Raw genomic sequence first — 14,860 nt, 5'->3', positions numbered from 1 at the left:
AGCCATGACACGAAGCAACTGAGTTCATGAAACTTACATCGGTGATCATCTTCCCGCGTGTCTTGTTTCTCTCTCTGTGGCTGGCCCGCTTCTGTTTCTGCTGCAGAACCCTTTCCCTGGTCGTGCGGTACTCCAGTGCAAATTCGCTGATGATCCTGCAGAACTTGTTGATGTTCACCTCACGGATTGCATAAGGGGGATGGCCCATGAAGAGCAAAAAGGAGTGAAATCTGCAGGCAAAACCAAACACCAGTGATGGCAATGACTTCGCTTTTAAGGAACCAAAATTACCTGTGTAAAATTTTTCTGTAAGAAGTGACTGGGTCGAGCTTCCTGGGAGAGGGAACTGCTCATTCCTGGACTGCTGATGTCGAACAAAAACTAAAGTCAAGGTCATTTTTTCACTCTCATTTGAATGACAAGTCTAGGTGGTAAGATGTCAGATTCCTTTCTTATTTGCTTTTACATTTGTAAATGGATCTGTCAAGCTTTCCAGAAAAATGACCGAGTTATAGCTTAAGGAAAACAAGTACAATTTCTAGTTATGTAAGAACTGAATGGGGACAGAGAAATGTTTTGAAATCCCTTCAGTAGTTCTTGGAGTGAGTAACGGTGAATATGTGCAGATAATATATTTTTAAAAAGGTTCTAAATAAATGGTTACAAAGCTTTCCTAAGAATTTTGAAATATTTTTCTGGTACTATTATATATGCAATCTTAATTTAACTAGGATATGCCAAATAAGTTGAACAGAAATTTATTTCAGCTACTATGTTTATAAATGAAAAATTATTAAGCCAAATGCTGTAACTCCCGCTTGAGGAGGCAGCGGGATAGTACGAGTGAGGCAAGACTGATCTACACAGTGGAACGCTATCACACACAAAGTTACTAGGGGCTATTTGTTTTGTAAAGCACACGATTTTTAGGTTCCTAGAAGTAAGAAATAAGAGAGTGAAAAATGGGGAGAAATCTTTTGGAGAAACAAAGAGTACTACTTAAATAACGCCATTATCTGTAGACAAAGCTTCTTGGCTCCGATCATTCTAATTTGTACAGGTTGAATATGGCTGGGATCTGTTTTTTAATGAAGGATACTTCGCTTCCCTTTTGTAAAACATAACAGATTAAAACATGTAAATTGCTTTTTTAAAATAAAGAGGGCTGAAAATGCTAAACAACAACAAAAACAAACAAACAAACCAAGAAAGCCCTCAGAAGAAAACAAGATATAAAATCCATCACTTTGGATTAGATGTACTTTTAGGTGTGATACCAAAAGCATAAGTAACCAGTAGAAAACATGAACTGAACTTCAACATAATTGAATCCCTTTGTGTTCCAAAGGACACCAACAGTGAAAGCACAACTTTCAGAAGGGGAGAAAAAGTATCAGCAAATCACACACGTGATAAGGCACTCCTGCCAAGCATAAACCAAGACCAGCAGATCTCACAACTCAAGCCTGAGAAACAGAAAGACAGACAAAGGATTTGAAAAGGCATTTCTCATTTTATAGAAAGATGTACACACAGCCAAGAAGTTCATATAAATATGTTTAAATAATTAGTCCACAGGGAAATGAAGATCAAAACCCCAAATGATGCACTACTTCATCTTCACTGAGATGGCTATCTCAAAAAGACCATCAAGCATTGGCAAGGACTTGGAGAAATTGCAATTCTCTTTCAGTGGTGTTGGTTCTCTTTCAGTGGTGTTGGGAACAAAAAATGGGTCAACTACTATGGAAAGCAGATGACAGAGCTCCTCAGAAAGTTAAACAGACATTTCCCATATGGCCCAGCACTTTTCTTCTTGGGCATACACTCAGACAAGAGATTGTGCGTACCTACAAAAATGTCTACACAAATGTTCATGGCAATATCATTCTTAACAGCCAGAAAGTAAGAAACCAGTGCTTACCTACAGATGGATGTGTAGACCAGACATATATGCACACAACCACCACATGGCCAGCCCCACTCCCTGCCTATTGTCATGGTTTCAGCTACCTTGGACTCCTGGTTAGCATTATTTGAGATGAAATAAGGCCCTCTGTAGTATGTAGACAATCCTAAAGGGACACAGAGGCCAAAGAGCTGAGAGTCTACAGGGCTTATGTCAGGGGAAGGAAGAAAGAAATCCTGCTGTACAGGAAAGAGCCATAGGCATCCAGTACCAGCCATTTGCTATGCTCAGAACATTTTGCCCACATACAGGTGCATGGATGATGATGATGATGATGATGATGATGATGATGATGATGATGGAAATGTTCTCCATCCCACAGATCTCTGACAAAGTGTCACTTCCAATGAACCTTCCCAGACCATCCTATGTGACCAGCACCTTCTTGTTACTACTGACTCAGTATGACTCCAGCCTGTACTTCCCAGCTCTTACTGCCAAATGACACTATTTATCAGATGTAAAATAGATGTTAGGAGGATAAGGTGGTGTATTATCCTGCAAATACTGCCTTACATCACTATATAAGATCTATGCATATGCAGAATCAATGCAGGGACTCATCATCCACAGATAGAAAGTACATTTTGTCTCGTTTGTTACATGACCTTTCTGATTCCTCTTTTTTATAAAGTACAGCTCAGAATACCTCATTCTCTATCATCAGCATACTGCATTGGACTCAAGGACATCAGAACCTAACATATAAACTGAAAATATGATTTAAGTCTATATGTTACAAATTGGCACATAGACTTCACATCTGAGAAAGTATTCAGACATGCATTTGAAAGACAGACTCCATACATTTGTACAGAAAGACAAAGCATAGAACTTGGAGGAAGCAAACTATTTAAGAGATTAGCTGACTATAGCTTTTAGATTACAGACATACAGGTCTCATGGCTATGGAGGGACTAACTGCCTCACTAGTAGTGGAAGGCCCAAACCAAGCATCTTCAGTTTTTTCCCATTACCAGCCTTTCATCAGGCATACTGTTTACGGAGATGATGAGCTCCATCAGGAGGAATAGACTTCAGGGCAGGGATGCTGGTCTTGGTATTCACCTATTTTCCAATGCCTAGCATGACAATCCCTGGCTGTAGTTCACAAAGCCTCCTAGGAAGAGTCCCTTCCTACCTCACCACTGCTTTCTCTCCTGTGCCTCTCACAGTAACTGATGAATCCATAAGAATGAGTAAGTTGACACATGGTCCATGGAGCGAGTCAGGCTGTTAGGGCAGCAGAATGAAATGAAAGGCAGATGTGCAGGTACCAGCAACCAAAACAAGATTTTCTGTGAAGGTCAGAGGTTTTGAAAGCTAAGTATTGCCTGGAGCAACAGTTGTGAAATCATATACAACTTTCTAATCTGAAGCTTTATATGTAGGCATTGATTACAAGGTATAATTTAAGGTTCTTCTTTTTTCTCTACTTCCCACTATGTGGGTGAAAGACTACCCTAGTAGGCCTGGGCTATGCTTCTAGGCAGTGTTTAAGGATGTGAAGCAAAGCAATAAGGCTCAGTTCTAGTCCACTCAGTTTAGCAATGGATTCCTGCTCTAGTCAGTTCTAGAACCCAGGCTCCTACAAGACTTCATTTGAACCCAGAGTTCTAAGTTTGGGTATTTACCCTGGACACTACACAACCATGGACCTTTCAGTACCAACCACAACTATGATGAATTTCTAATCCATCCTGGTTATCCCCAGTGGGATGGCCAACAGTGAAGATCTATGAACTTGAATCAGACAGGAGCAACCAACTTCCATATCATCAGCTTGGAAGGATTGATTTGAGCAAAAACACAGTAAGGAATAGCTTTGTCAACAGTTTTTAATCTATCTTGGATAAAATAGCTAATAAAAGCAGGCACAATAGTTTTATAAGACCTTCATAAATTTGCTCTAGTTTTACAACATTCCAAATGGAAATTGTTTATTTTCATATTTTTTAAAGTTGGTATTCACTTGGATAATAAAAAGAATAAATGGTCAAACCAGCCTGCATCCTCTGCTTCCCCTTTTATAACCCTATCAAAAAACAGTGTAATCTGAGCAAGAAATTTTACAAAATATCTTATAAAATTCTCTTATACAAAAGCAATATAATGTAATTGAAATATAGATGTAGTTGGATGAAGTGTAGTTAGAGGGTTGACAGTTAAGCAGCTTCATTCCAAAAGTCCTGATTAATGGGTAGCCATCAATCTAGAAATAATACGGTGTTTTTTGTTTTTTCAAAATTGCCATCCTGCCCAGTACTTTACATCCTCCTCCTGCACCTGTCCTCACAAATTGCCATCAAAGCCAAGAAAGAGGGGCCAGGGGGATCACTCAGTTCAGTACTTGCTGTGCAGCCTTTAATGGGTGCAGAGTGCCAGCACCCCCACAAAAGGCTGGGCATGGTAGTGTGGGGTTGTACTGCCAACACTGGAGCAGTAGACATAGGAGGATCTCTGAGGCTTCCTGGCCAGCTCCTTAAGTTCATTCAGTGACCCTTGGGTTCAGTGAGAGACCCTTGGAAGATGTCTGATGTTGACTTCTGGCTTCCACATGAACACATATGCACATATGGACACACACCAACACTATGCATATGTACCATACAAGGCCTGAGAAAGTATGTTTGTCAAAGCAGGAAATGATACCAGAAGGGATGGGCTGTGGGGAGATAGAAGCATCAGGTTTAGAAAGTCTTATATGGACTTAAGAATGACAGGAGGAGGAGTTGAATAAAGAAGAGGAGAGGGATGGAAATGCTCCTACATCCATATGCTATGATGAAGATCAAAAGAAGGTGGTAGCTCATGAAAGAGTGACCCATGGAAGGTTGGAAGATCAGGACTCTAGGCCTGATTTATTTTGGTTTTTTTTTTTTTTTTTTAGCTGAGGATCGAACCCAGGGCCTTGTGCTTGCCAGGCAAGCACTCTACCACTGAGCTAAATCCCCAACCCCTCTAGGCCTGATTCAAAAGGAAGTGGCACAGACAGGCACAGAGCCATACTCAACCCATTAGACCTGTGCCAGCCTCCATGGAGCTAAAGCATGACTCCAGAGTCCTCCTGGATCCTGAGACTCTGAGGAAGGCAGGTGCAGAGAGGAGAGGCCCTGGGGTAGGGTCCATCCCTCACTCAGGTATACATGCTGGAGAGCACACCACCAGAGGGTCTTCAGGGGCTGAGTGTAGACCAGATACAAGAGACAACGTTTCTACAATGGAGAGCAGCCTCACAGGGGAGTAGGCTCTTTGTAAGTGACATGACTCCAGCAGCTGGAGAAGTAGCCAAAGATCTTACAAAAGCAACTCCTGGATAATGGGGGATTTTTTTTCATTATCCCCAGCATTCCTTCTAGTTAAGATTTAATGGCACGGTTTTGCATACATAGATATCAAGACTTCAGTACCTTAGGAATACCTGCTATGTGCCTAGAATGCACAGTAGCATTTTTATAAATTTAACCTTCTGACCCTGTGTACAACATATTTTCAGTTTTCTGTAAGCTCCTCAATACACCTACCTGTTAATTATCCTCCGATGGACAATCTTTAAAATTATAATTCGCTCGGCACAGTCTTTTAGGAACTCTGACATCCGCTGCTTTAAAACTGGTTTCATTTCATGTTTTGCAATTGCCTTGAGGTGATCCCAGGAAGCTTTGCATCTTCTCTCCATCTGACATAAATTTTCCTGAAGTTGATCAAAGTCAACCTGAAAATCAGGGGGAGAGAGAGCACAGCAAATGAAGAAACGACTGGGCAGCAGCCTGAGCCAGGAGCCCCGAGTGCCCGTGGGAGGAACCAAGAATCAAAACCAAACCTACATATTGAAATATAAACATATTTATGGCCTAAAGAAAATGATTCACATGTGTATTTTCATTATCTCCACATCAATTTATTCAGTGATAAAACTGTTCTCCAAGTGAACCCAATACAGGAGTCACCTTTTCTTGCCTTGTTTGGGAAGAAATGTTCTGAGACTCTTTGGGAACTGTAAATTCAAACATGAAATGAAGGAACCTAGTACAAGATGAGCTGAGTAGAAGCCTCATAAACCTTTTTCAGGGTCCCCTTGTTCTTTGGGGCTAATATTTTACTAAAGAACTTCCCCCAGTCACAGATGGCTCTGCTCTGCTCAGCCAGCAATGGACAGCTGACTTCTCTTCACCACAATTCACAATTTTATGTGGAAAAAAAATGATTGGATTCATGTATCATTCATATATTCATCCAACACTAATGCACAATGCTCCCTAAATATCAGGCACTAAATACACAGAGATTCCCATACGGCATAATAAGTACATGGAGACAAGTGCCCGAGGCAACTAAATCCATGTCATCAAGTAACCTCATCCTATAGACACAGCTCTGAGGGGTCTACGGTACCCTTAAGGCTGTGTGTATGTGTGTGTGTGTGTGTGTGTGTGTGTGTGTGTGTGTGTGTGTGCGCGCGCGCGCATGCGTGCATGTATGCATATGTGTAGGTGGAGAGGCATGAGACCCTGAGAGTTAATGCAAACTACGCATGCACAGACACTTGAGACAGAGCACTAACAAGTATTGTGGGAAGTGCAAAGAGTTTGGAAGGACAGGTAGCGCCATCTGAGGCTTTCTAAGGTAACACGGATGGTTAGTTAGGCCATACAACACACACTGGAGCACCAGATTTGGTAGACTGAGATGAGGAAGGGACAGGAGAAGAACTAGACAAGCAGGTGGAGCTGGGCTGTATCTACGGACTGAGGGCGACAAGAAGCGAGCAGCAGTGGGAGGGGGTGAAAGTGAGACAGAAGTTTGAAGAAGTAGATGCAGGAGGTGAGCTGCCACTCAAGCCAGAGACAGCAGCAGCTCTGAGAGGGGAAGACCCAGACAGGATTGGCAGGAATGACCTTGTGCTTTCAGCCCCACCCTCAGAGGACAAGGGAAGGGATGATGCTGTGGAATATTATTTTAACTGGGCAAAGGTGTGTTGCATTTGTTTGTGCTGCAGACTACTATTTTAACTGTGTATAGATGTGTGACTTTTGTTTATGCTGCCTGTGTTTAATTATGTAAAGATGGGTTGCATTTGTTTCGCCGTGCTTGCCTAAGGCACCTGATTAGGCTAACAAAAAGCCAAGCAGCCAATAGCTAGGCAGAGAGCGCAGAGGCAGGGCTGGCATGGAGAGAGAATAAATAGGAGGGAAAATCTAGGCTCCAAAGGAAGAAAGAGAGGACGAGGAGAGAACAAAGGCGCCACCTGGGGCCAAGCCAGGCAGCTGCCAATCAGGCAGCCATGAGAATCAGTGAAAGCAAGATACACAGAAGAAAAACAAGTAAAAAGACCCAAGGCAAAAGGGAGATAAAGAGAAACAAGTTAATTTAAGTCAAAAGAGCTAGCCAGAAATGAGCTAAGCTAAGGCCAAGCATTCAACACTAATAAGTCTCCATGTCATGATCTGGGAGCTGGTTGGTACCCAAAAGAAAAAGCCTGGTACAGGATCAGGTCAACAAAGGCAGGTCTGAAGGAGGATCTGCTACACCCATGGGAGAAAGACTAGAAGCCCAGAGGAGTCCCAAGGACAAGAAAGCAGGGCAGGGTCCAAGAAGGGCTTAGTGCTTCCAAGCTCCACAGGCTGTGTGAAGTTTGTGAAAGAGCAGCAGATAGCCACATGGTCTCCTGTTGGAAGCCATAGATCTTGAACAGCCATCATCTAGTGTAACGGTTGTGGGCAGTTTGGGCCTGTGTGGTCAGTATGTAGGCAAGGATACATTATGAAGCTACTATTTAAATGACAATGTCTAGTCTAGTAGGCATTTGGGAAAGTGCTAGCCAGGACAGCCACAGATCTGGTCGGGTATCAGTAATTCTGTGTCAGAATGGCTAGGCAGCTCCATCTGGGGAAGACCCTGGGTAGAACCAGATAGAACCCATTTGTTCTGGGTGGCTCTGGAAACAAGGCCAAAAGGAAGGGGTTCCAGACACACTGATTTGTGTCTTGAATTTCTAACAAAGTCTTCTTCTGAGGAAGGACTTATGGAGGTGGTGACTACAGAGACATCTGAGGGGCTTTCTGCATTGCTTCTGTGTAAAGACCACAGCCTAGTGGCCACCACAGAACAGTGTGGCATGCATCCCCATTAGGGGACTCAATTCTGAGAAGCGTTCTGTGAGTCCTGTCAGGGCTGGAAAACCACTGGCTAAGCCTATTTTTGCCTCAAGGCAGGTACACTATGAAGCCAACTGAAGCACACCTGCCAGATGGTAACTCCTGTGGCAGGTGAAGGAGGCTGCCAGCTATCAAGTCACATGCTAGTCCCATGGGTGATAACAGAGAAGAGAGCTCCTTCAAGGACACCCCTGTAACCCTGACTCTACCTCTTGGCCACTCTGCTCTCCAGACACACCTCATACTCAACTCCAGTGTATCCTAATACTTTCCACTCACACTTCCGAAGTTTCCTTTGCCATGGCCTGGCTTCTGTGCCCTGTTCAAAGACTCCTGCCTACCCCACAAGCTACCAGTGCTTCCATAGCCTTCATTTACCCCAATTCTGTTGTATTTGGGGTTCCCCTAGGTATTGTTCTGCCTCAGTGGTCCCCCGACCTTGCAGGCAGCTAAGTGACCACCAACTACAATGGTCTCTTCCCTAACCAGCCATGTGCTCACAAAGATATTAACTCTGTACTTTAAGAGCCTGCAGCTGAGGGTCCAAAGCCATAGACTGTTTATAGCCCTATAAAAATGTTCCCTGTGTGTAAGATCATTGGAATGGCCAATCTCTGAGCACTGGGGCCAGGCATACTCGGGTTTCTGGCTCCAGATTGCATCCTGGGTACTGTGGCATCTCAGGAGGAGCCAGATGGCATCCTTTTGATATGCTTGCTTTTGATATGCTTACCTAAAGCAGGCTGAAGATTTGCAACATTGGATAGATAGGAATGGTCTGGAAAGTAACACTCTCACCAGTGGACACAGCAGTGAGGCTTGCATGGCAAGCTTGCCCCACATACCTCAGTAGGAAAGAATCTGACCAAGAACCAGAGATAGGAAAAAGATCTTAAAAGTTCATTAGAAATGGCATGAAATGAATCATCATTGTGAACTCCAGAGCAGGCAGTGCAGGCTGCACTGAATGGCTTACTAACAAAGGCTATATGCCTCTGGGATGACGCAGGAGACCTAACAACAAGGTCCACAAGCCAGCCCCTCCAAGTCCATGGACGTACCTTGGCTGACCTGGTGATGGCCCCAATCTCTGAGTACAGATCCGAGCTGTCTGGAAAGTTTTCCACTACCATGGTGCACACGTGATGGAGAAGTGACTGCTTGTGCACTGTATCTTTGACTTCTGGAACCTTCTCGAGGTAGCTTAACTCAAATGCTTTGGCCTGTTGGGTGACATTGAATAAAGACATGAGAAAAACAAGTATAACGTGGGCTCTTTCAATAGCGTGGATGGTTAGAATCAATGTCCTACAGTAGCCCATGTTTAGTTTCTCTGAGGCCAGTGAGCCACATACTCTTCCTTCCTCTGCTGCTCAGACTGGAGCAGCCACACCCACCACATCCCTGAGCCACCTTCCAGGGCCTTGACAGGTCTTTGACAGTGGCATACCAAAAGCTTCTTTCTCCTGTGACCATTACTGAATGTCTACTTTCTGACCAGAGTCAGGCTAACAGCAGCCACCAGTGAGATTGCTTTTTAACCAAGAATATCAGGCCTGAAAAGAAAGGCTTACAGGGGTTACGAGGGCATACAGCTTTTGCAGAGGACCAGGTGGATCACAGCAGCAACACTGGATAGCTCACAACTTGGATAACTCTAGCTCCAAGGCATCCAAAGCCTCTAGTTTCTATGTGCATATGCCCTCATGGACATGCACATACACAATTAAAAACAAAACGTATCTCTAAAAGAATATCAGAACGTGTTTAAGCCTAAATACTTGAGTCATAATTTGAGAGGAAAAAAAAAAAGAATTTGTCTGGATGGAAATCCCCTGATGTTAATTTTTTAGAGTAGCCATACTCTGTAAGGATCATGTACTTGTTTTTCAAGCCCATAGAAGAGTTTGTATCCAAATGAATGGGCCCTGATATTTCGAGGACAGAAAGCTTTGAATTTTCAGCAAAAAGACATAAAAGCTGCTTGTTCTATTGTGCCTCAGAATCGAAGGTACAGATCTATTGGTAATGACAGCAGAGACTGTGATAAAGGAGGCCAGAGAGTAAGGGACTAGGAAGTCTTACATTAGTTCCATTTAGAAAGTTCCCAATGGCAAGGAGAGTAGACAGGATGAAGCCCAGAGTCTTGTTGTTCTCCAGCTGGTCTATTCCTTCCTTCAGGTCCAAAAGTGGTTCGGCCACTTCCTTTCAGATAAAAAGAAAGCAGGAGATGAGAAAGAATACACATTCTGGTTTCCTTTCTTCCTTTCCAGGATTGTGTAGTCTACAGCAATAACCAGCAGAGCTCTCCATAGCACAGGATAAGCATGTGTGACAGGCATTTGGTCCGAGATATGGACAGAACTGAAAGGCAGCAGAGCAGAGTCTACCCCCAGATACCACAATGAAGACCCTTGGTCCTCTGCAACATCCCAGCTTAAGCAGGACCCTCAAGCCTTTATCCCCACTCCCATGCCAGCCACAGCTGACTTCTAAGGCCATCTTCTTTCCATGCTCCCTCGGCATCAGGGATGTTAGGAGATGGCTATACACACTGTGTCCTCACAGTCTCTGGACCACTACAATTTCCTCCTGTTCCCTCTATGCACTCTATGCTGGCCACCTCTAAGTTACTCATATAGGTAGGTATGCCCAAACATTTTGACATTGTGACATGGCATTGTCATCTACAAAGTTTACAGTCAAGAATGACATAATTTAGTTAACAAAAAAACAGCTCCATGTGTTAAATACACTTAAGAATTTTTGTTGAGGTATATCCATAGCTCTCCTGGGGTGTACAAAGCCTGTGGGCTTTGGATTGGGCACATTTGAAAGCCACTGTTTTCTCACTCCCCTCAGACATTTGACCTGCTCTGCATCTTCACTAACCTCAATCTATGAAGTCCTTCACTTGCCTGGACCCGCACATCAGGAGGTTCAACTTTATAATCTCCCCAGCAGTCTTGCCTCGCCTGTCCCCAACCACAGCTAGTCACACATCACTTCCTCCAGTGTCATCTTACTTTGCTAAAATCACCTAAGTGTGCCAAATGGTTTCACAATTGAGTTACACCAGTCACCCGGCAGTCCTAGGGGTACCTTTGTTCCTGCTTGATTCCATGAGTTCAGATGTAGAACGGGTTAAAAATCACTCATTCAAAATACATGGGACCCAGAAGTGTTCCATATTTTGAAATATTTGAATATACCTAATAAGACATCTCATAGACAGGATCCGAGTGTAAGGGGGAAACTCACTCCTATCATAACACACCCTTAACAACACAACCAGAAGGTAATTCCATATAATATTTTAAAATCCTTTTAATGTACTTTTGCTTCATCTATGAGCTGCTATATAAGGTGAGGTGTGAAATTTTCACTGTAGCATCATTTTGGCCCTAAAAAATGTTTTGGATTTTTGTGCATTTGGGTTTCAAATTTTTGTATTAGAAATGCTCACCCTGTAATTTTTCCTCAAATCTCCCAAACTCACTGTTGTATAGCTGTTCTCAGGTATAGTATCATGTTAACTCCTCTGGGTTTCAGTTTTCATTTTCTCGGGTTCTAAGCCCCTTACAGTTCATCATTCAATTTCTACTGGCCCCTATTCAACTCACAAAAGCATTCCACTGGCCTGTTATGTAATGTATCCCTCCCAATTAAAATCCTTAAGAGACTCAGGAAGTTACCAAAACTTACCAGTCTCAGGAAATTCCTTAAACACAAGATTCACAAGGCCCTTCCCCAGCTTACATAAGTACAAACAACTCCTAGGGAAAAGGCTACTCTTCCAGCTTTCTGCACATTAGTGTTGGGCAGGGCACTCCAAGAATGCCCATGCAGGGAGGGGCTTCATGGTACCATAGCTCCCTTTGAGTTATCTAGGTTCTTTTTTGTTTTTGAGACAGGGTTTCTCTGTGTAGCTTTGAGCCTTTCCTGGAACTCGCTTTGGAGACCAGGCTGGCCTCGAACTCACAGAGATCCCTCTGGTTCTGCCTCCTGACTGCTGGGATTAAAGGCGTGTGCCACTACCGCCCAGCTATCTAGGTTCTTATAAGTAACCCCTGACCCACCCTCATGTAAGGAACCCTGGTAAACTCTGTTGCACTGAGTTACACTTGGGTGGAAATCTTTCTTTGGTCTGTTGTTGTTGCTATGTGGGGTAGACAGAGGTTCATTCACAGGTCCCTAGGGAAGTCACAAACCATACCCAGTACAGGAAGGATGCCTATGCCTTCCACTTTCTATTTAAGAGATGTCTCAGTACCTTTCCCATCTAAGCCCACCCACACCTGTGTGCGTGTATCTCTGTGTGTCTGAAAGCACACATGTATGTGAGGCAGAGGACAACTTCTGTCAGGTGTCTGTCCCTGTAAGCTTCTGGGGATGCTCCTGTGTCCACCTCCCATCTGACCAGAGCAGCACAGAGCTTACAGGTACACACTACTGTGTCCAGGTTTTGAGTTCTAGGAAAATTCAGTTTTCTGTCTGCTGTCTCAAGCTGCTGCTACCACGGATGGAGCTGTGCCGTTCACCATCATGACTTTCCCTTCAAGAAGACCTTTGCCCTCTGAACTCGTGGGCCCAAACAAAGCTCTCCTCCCATAAGTCCTTTCTGCCAGACATGGGCACAACAATGAGAAAAGTAGCTACTAACATTCTCTCAAAGGCATGCCATGGCCAGTGCCAGTTTAGGGTATTACCATTGGATGATAGGTTTTCCCCCTCCATATTCTGTTCTATATTTTCTACAGTGAAAATACAGTCTGATAACTTGTGATGACTAAACATCCTTTATTTGCTGCCTACAGTCAGGCATCTGAGGCTGTCTCAGGAAGGCACTCACCACCCAACACAGATGCAATTCATACCACTCAGTGTGTGACACGCTCACCATGAGCCCACCCTCCAAATTCTGTGTCAAGAATGAGGCTTCAGCAGCTCTATTCACCAACTGTAAGGACGTCAACGCTGGGATGTGGGATGCTCCTAGGTCCTGCCTACCTTTTCCGTGGTTTCATAATCCATTTTGAATGCCCAGAGGTGGAGTCGAGCAGAAAGCTCGCTGATGGAGGAGAGTATGAGGAGGAACTGTTCAGCACTACCCAGGGGCACATCAGGGTTCGCCAGCTGAGCTTCCTGAATTTTCTGCTTCTCCTCTTCGGTTGGAATCATGGTCAGAATTTTCTAGAAAGATAGGGTAATGCGATAATTCTCTGTTAGTAGTGGACTCTGCTCCTGCAATGTTTTCAAATTTCAAAATTCTGTTATAGTTTTCCAAGTAGATAATTAAAAATATTCTATTTTTGATAGTAGGCAGGTGTTATAGTATGATAACCTTCGAGGGCATAAAGGGCATTCCAGGCAAGGACAGAGGGTAGTAAATGAAAAAAAGAAGGTAGAATATCAGAGAACAGCTTCTTGCTCCCTAGGAGCTGCAGCAACATGTGTCAAGAATGTGGGCTTTGTTGCACAGCCCATGAACTTATTTATGGACTACAAAAATGAAACATTCACAAAGAAGTCAGATTGACTTTTCTGTATTAATTATAAATTTTAACCAAAATGCATAGGGAGATAATACTTTAATATCAAACACAACTTTAACTGAGGAAAATCTGCTCAGTGATGAAAACAGTATTATCTCTATTTCTATTTGCTTCTGGTAAAAGCCAATTGTGGAATGCCAAGAGGAGGTTAGAATCCAATTGATTCTTACAGGTTCAAATGATTAATTCATTATATTAAGAGAGTAAAAATGTCTTATCTATCCTCATTATTTCTATTTTAATACTGTATGGAAACCCTTTCCTCCCCTCCACTCATACACACAAGAAATATACGGGGGGGGGGGGGGAGTAGAACTATCCATATTCACAGAGGCTATGATAGTCTATGTAGAGAATTATGCACATGTACAACAATGTTTCTAAAACACGGAAGTGAAGTGAGTTTACCAATGTTTCATGACACACAGCTAATACATAAAACCTTTATAGTTCATAGTAATGAGTAAATTTTAAAGTCCTACTTGTGTTGAAATATACAAGGGACAAACACAGTAAATAATTTATAAGCTTTCTATGTTGGCGATTTTAAAACGTTAATGAAAACAGCCATAGAGGATCTAAGTCATTGTAGTGAAATACCATGTTTATGGCTGAGGTGTATAACCAGGATACTGTCTCTCCTGATCTATAGATTTAATTCCATTCCAACCAAAAGACAAACGTGATTTTATATAGAAACAGACAAGCTGGTTCTAGAAGCTATGTAGTAAGAAAGATGAAATGGAGCAACCATGGTTCATTGTAAAAGGCGACCTTGGAAGTATCACTCTGCCCAACTTGAAGAACTATAGAATCATAGTAATGAGGACAAATGTATTTATCAACAGGGCAGAGCAGTACAGGGCTCACAAATATGGTTCATTAATTTGGCAAAACTATTCAACAGAGAGAGGATAGAATTTCCAACAAGTAGTGTTGAAACAACTAGATTCCATATTAAAAAAAAAAAAGAACCTCAATTTAATTCTCCTTTTATACATAAAGAAACTCAAAATAGATCATGGGTTTAAAAGGAAAATGTAATACCATAAAATTTTTGGAAAGAAACAGGAGAAAAATCTTTGTGGCCCATAGTAGACAAAAAAAACTTCTCCAATAAGAAGCTGATAAAGTAAACTATATTCTAGTTAATTTTTTTCACTGTAAAAAGAATGAAA

The 14,860-nt window shown here is 42.7% G+C and overlaps 1 protein-coding gene across 4 annotated transcripts in view; it reads right to left on the bottom strand.

The window, feature by feature from the left end:
- Nucleotides 1-14,860, bottom strand: part of Fhod3 (formin homology 2 domain containing 3) — a 429,128-nt gene that overhangs the window by 18,545 nt on the left and 395,723 nt on the right. For all 4 annotated transcript variants that reach the window (XM_036204945.1, XM_036204946.1, XM_036204947.1 and 1 more), the window contains 5 exons: nucleotides 13,138-13,320; nucleotides 10,213-10,332; nucleotides 9,189-9,350; nucleotides 5,494-5,684; nucleotides 38-230 (listed from right to left, as the gene is read on the bottom strand). In XM_036204945.1, coding sequence (XP_036060838.1) covers nucleotides 38-230; nucleotides 5,494-5,684; nucleotides 9,189-9,350; nucleotides 10,213-10,332; nucleotides 13,138-13,320 — 849 coding nt within the window. The remainder of the gene's footprint in view (nucleotides 1-37; nucleotides 231-5,493; nucleotides 5,685-9,188; nucleotides 9,351-10,212; nucleotides 10,333-13,137; nucleotides 13,321-14,860) is intronic.

This window comes from Onychomys torridus, chromosome 13 (genome assembly GCF_903995425.1).
Source record: "Onychomys torridus chromosome 13, mOncTor1.1, whole genome shotgun sequence".
NCBI lineage: Eukaryota > Metazoa > Chordata > Mammalia > Rodentia > Cricetidae > Onychomys > Onychomys torridus.
Note: the sequence above shows the minus strand (reverse complement) of the source record. Positions and strands in the feature narration are given on the sequence as shown.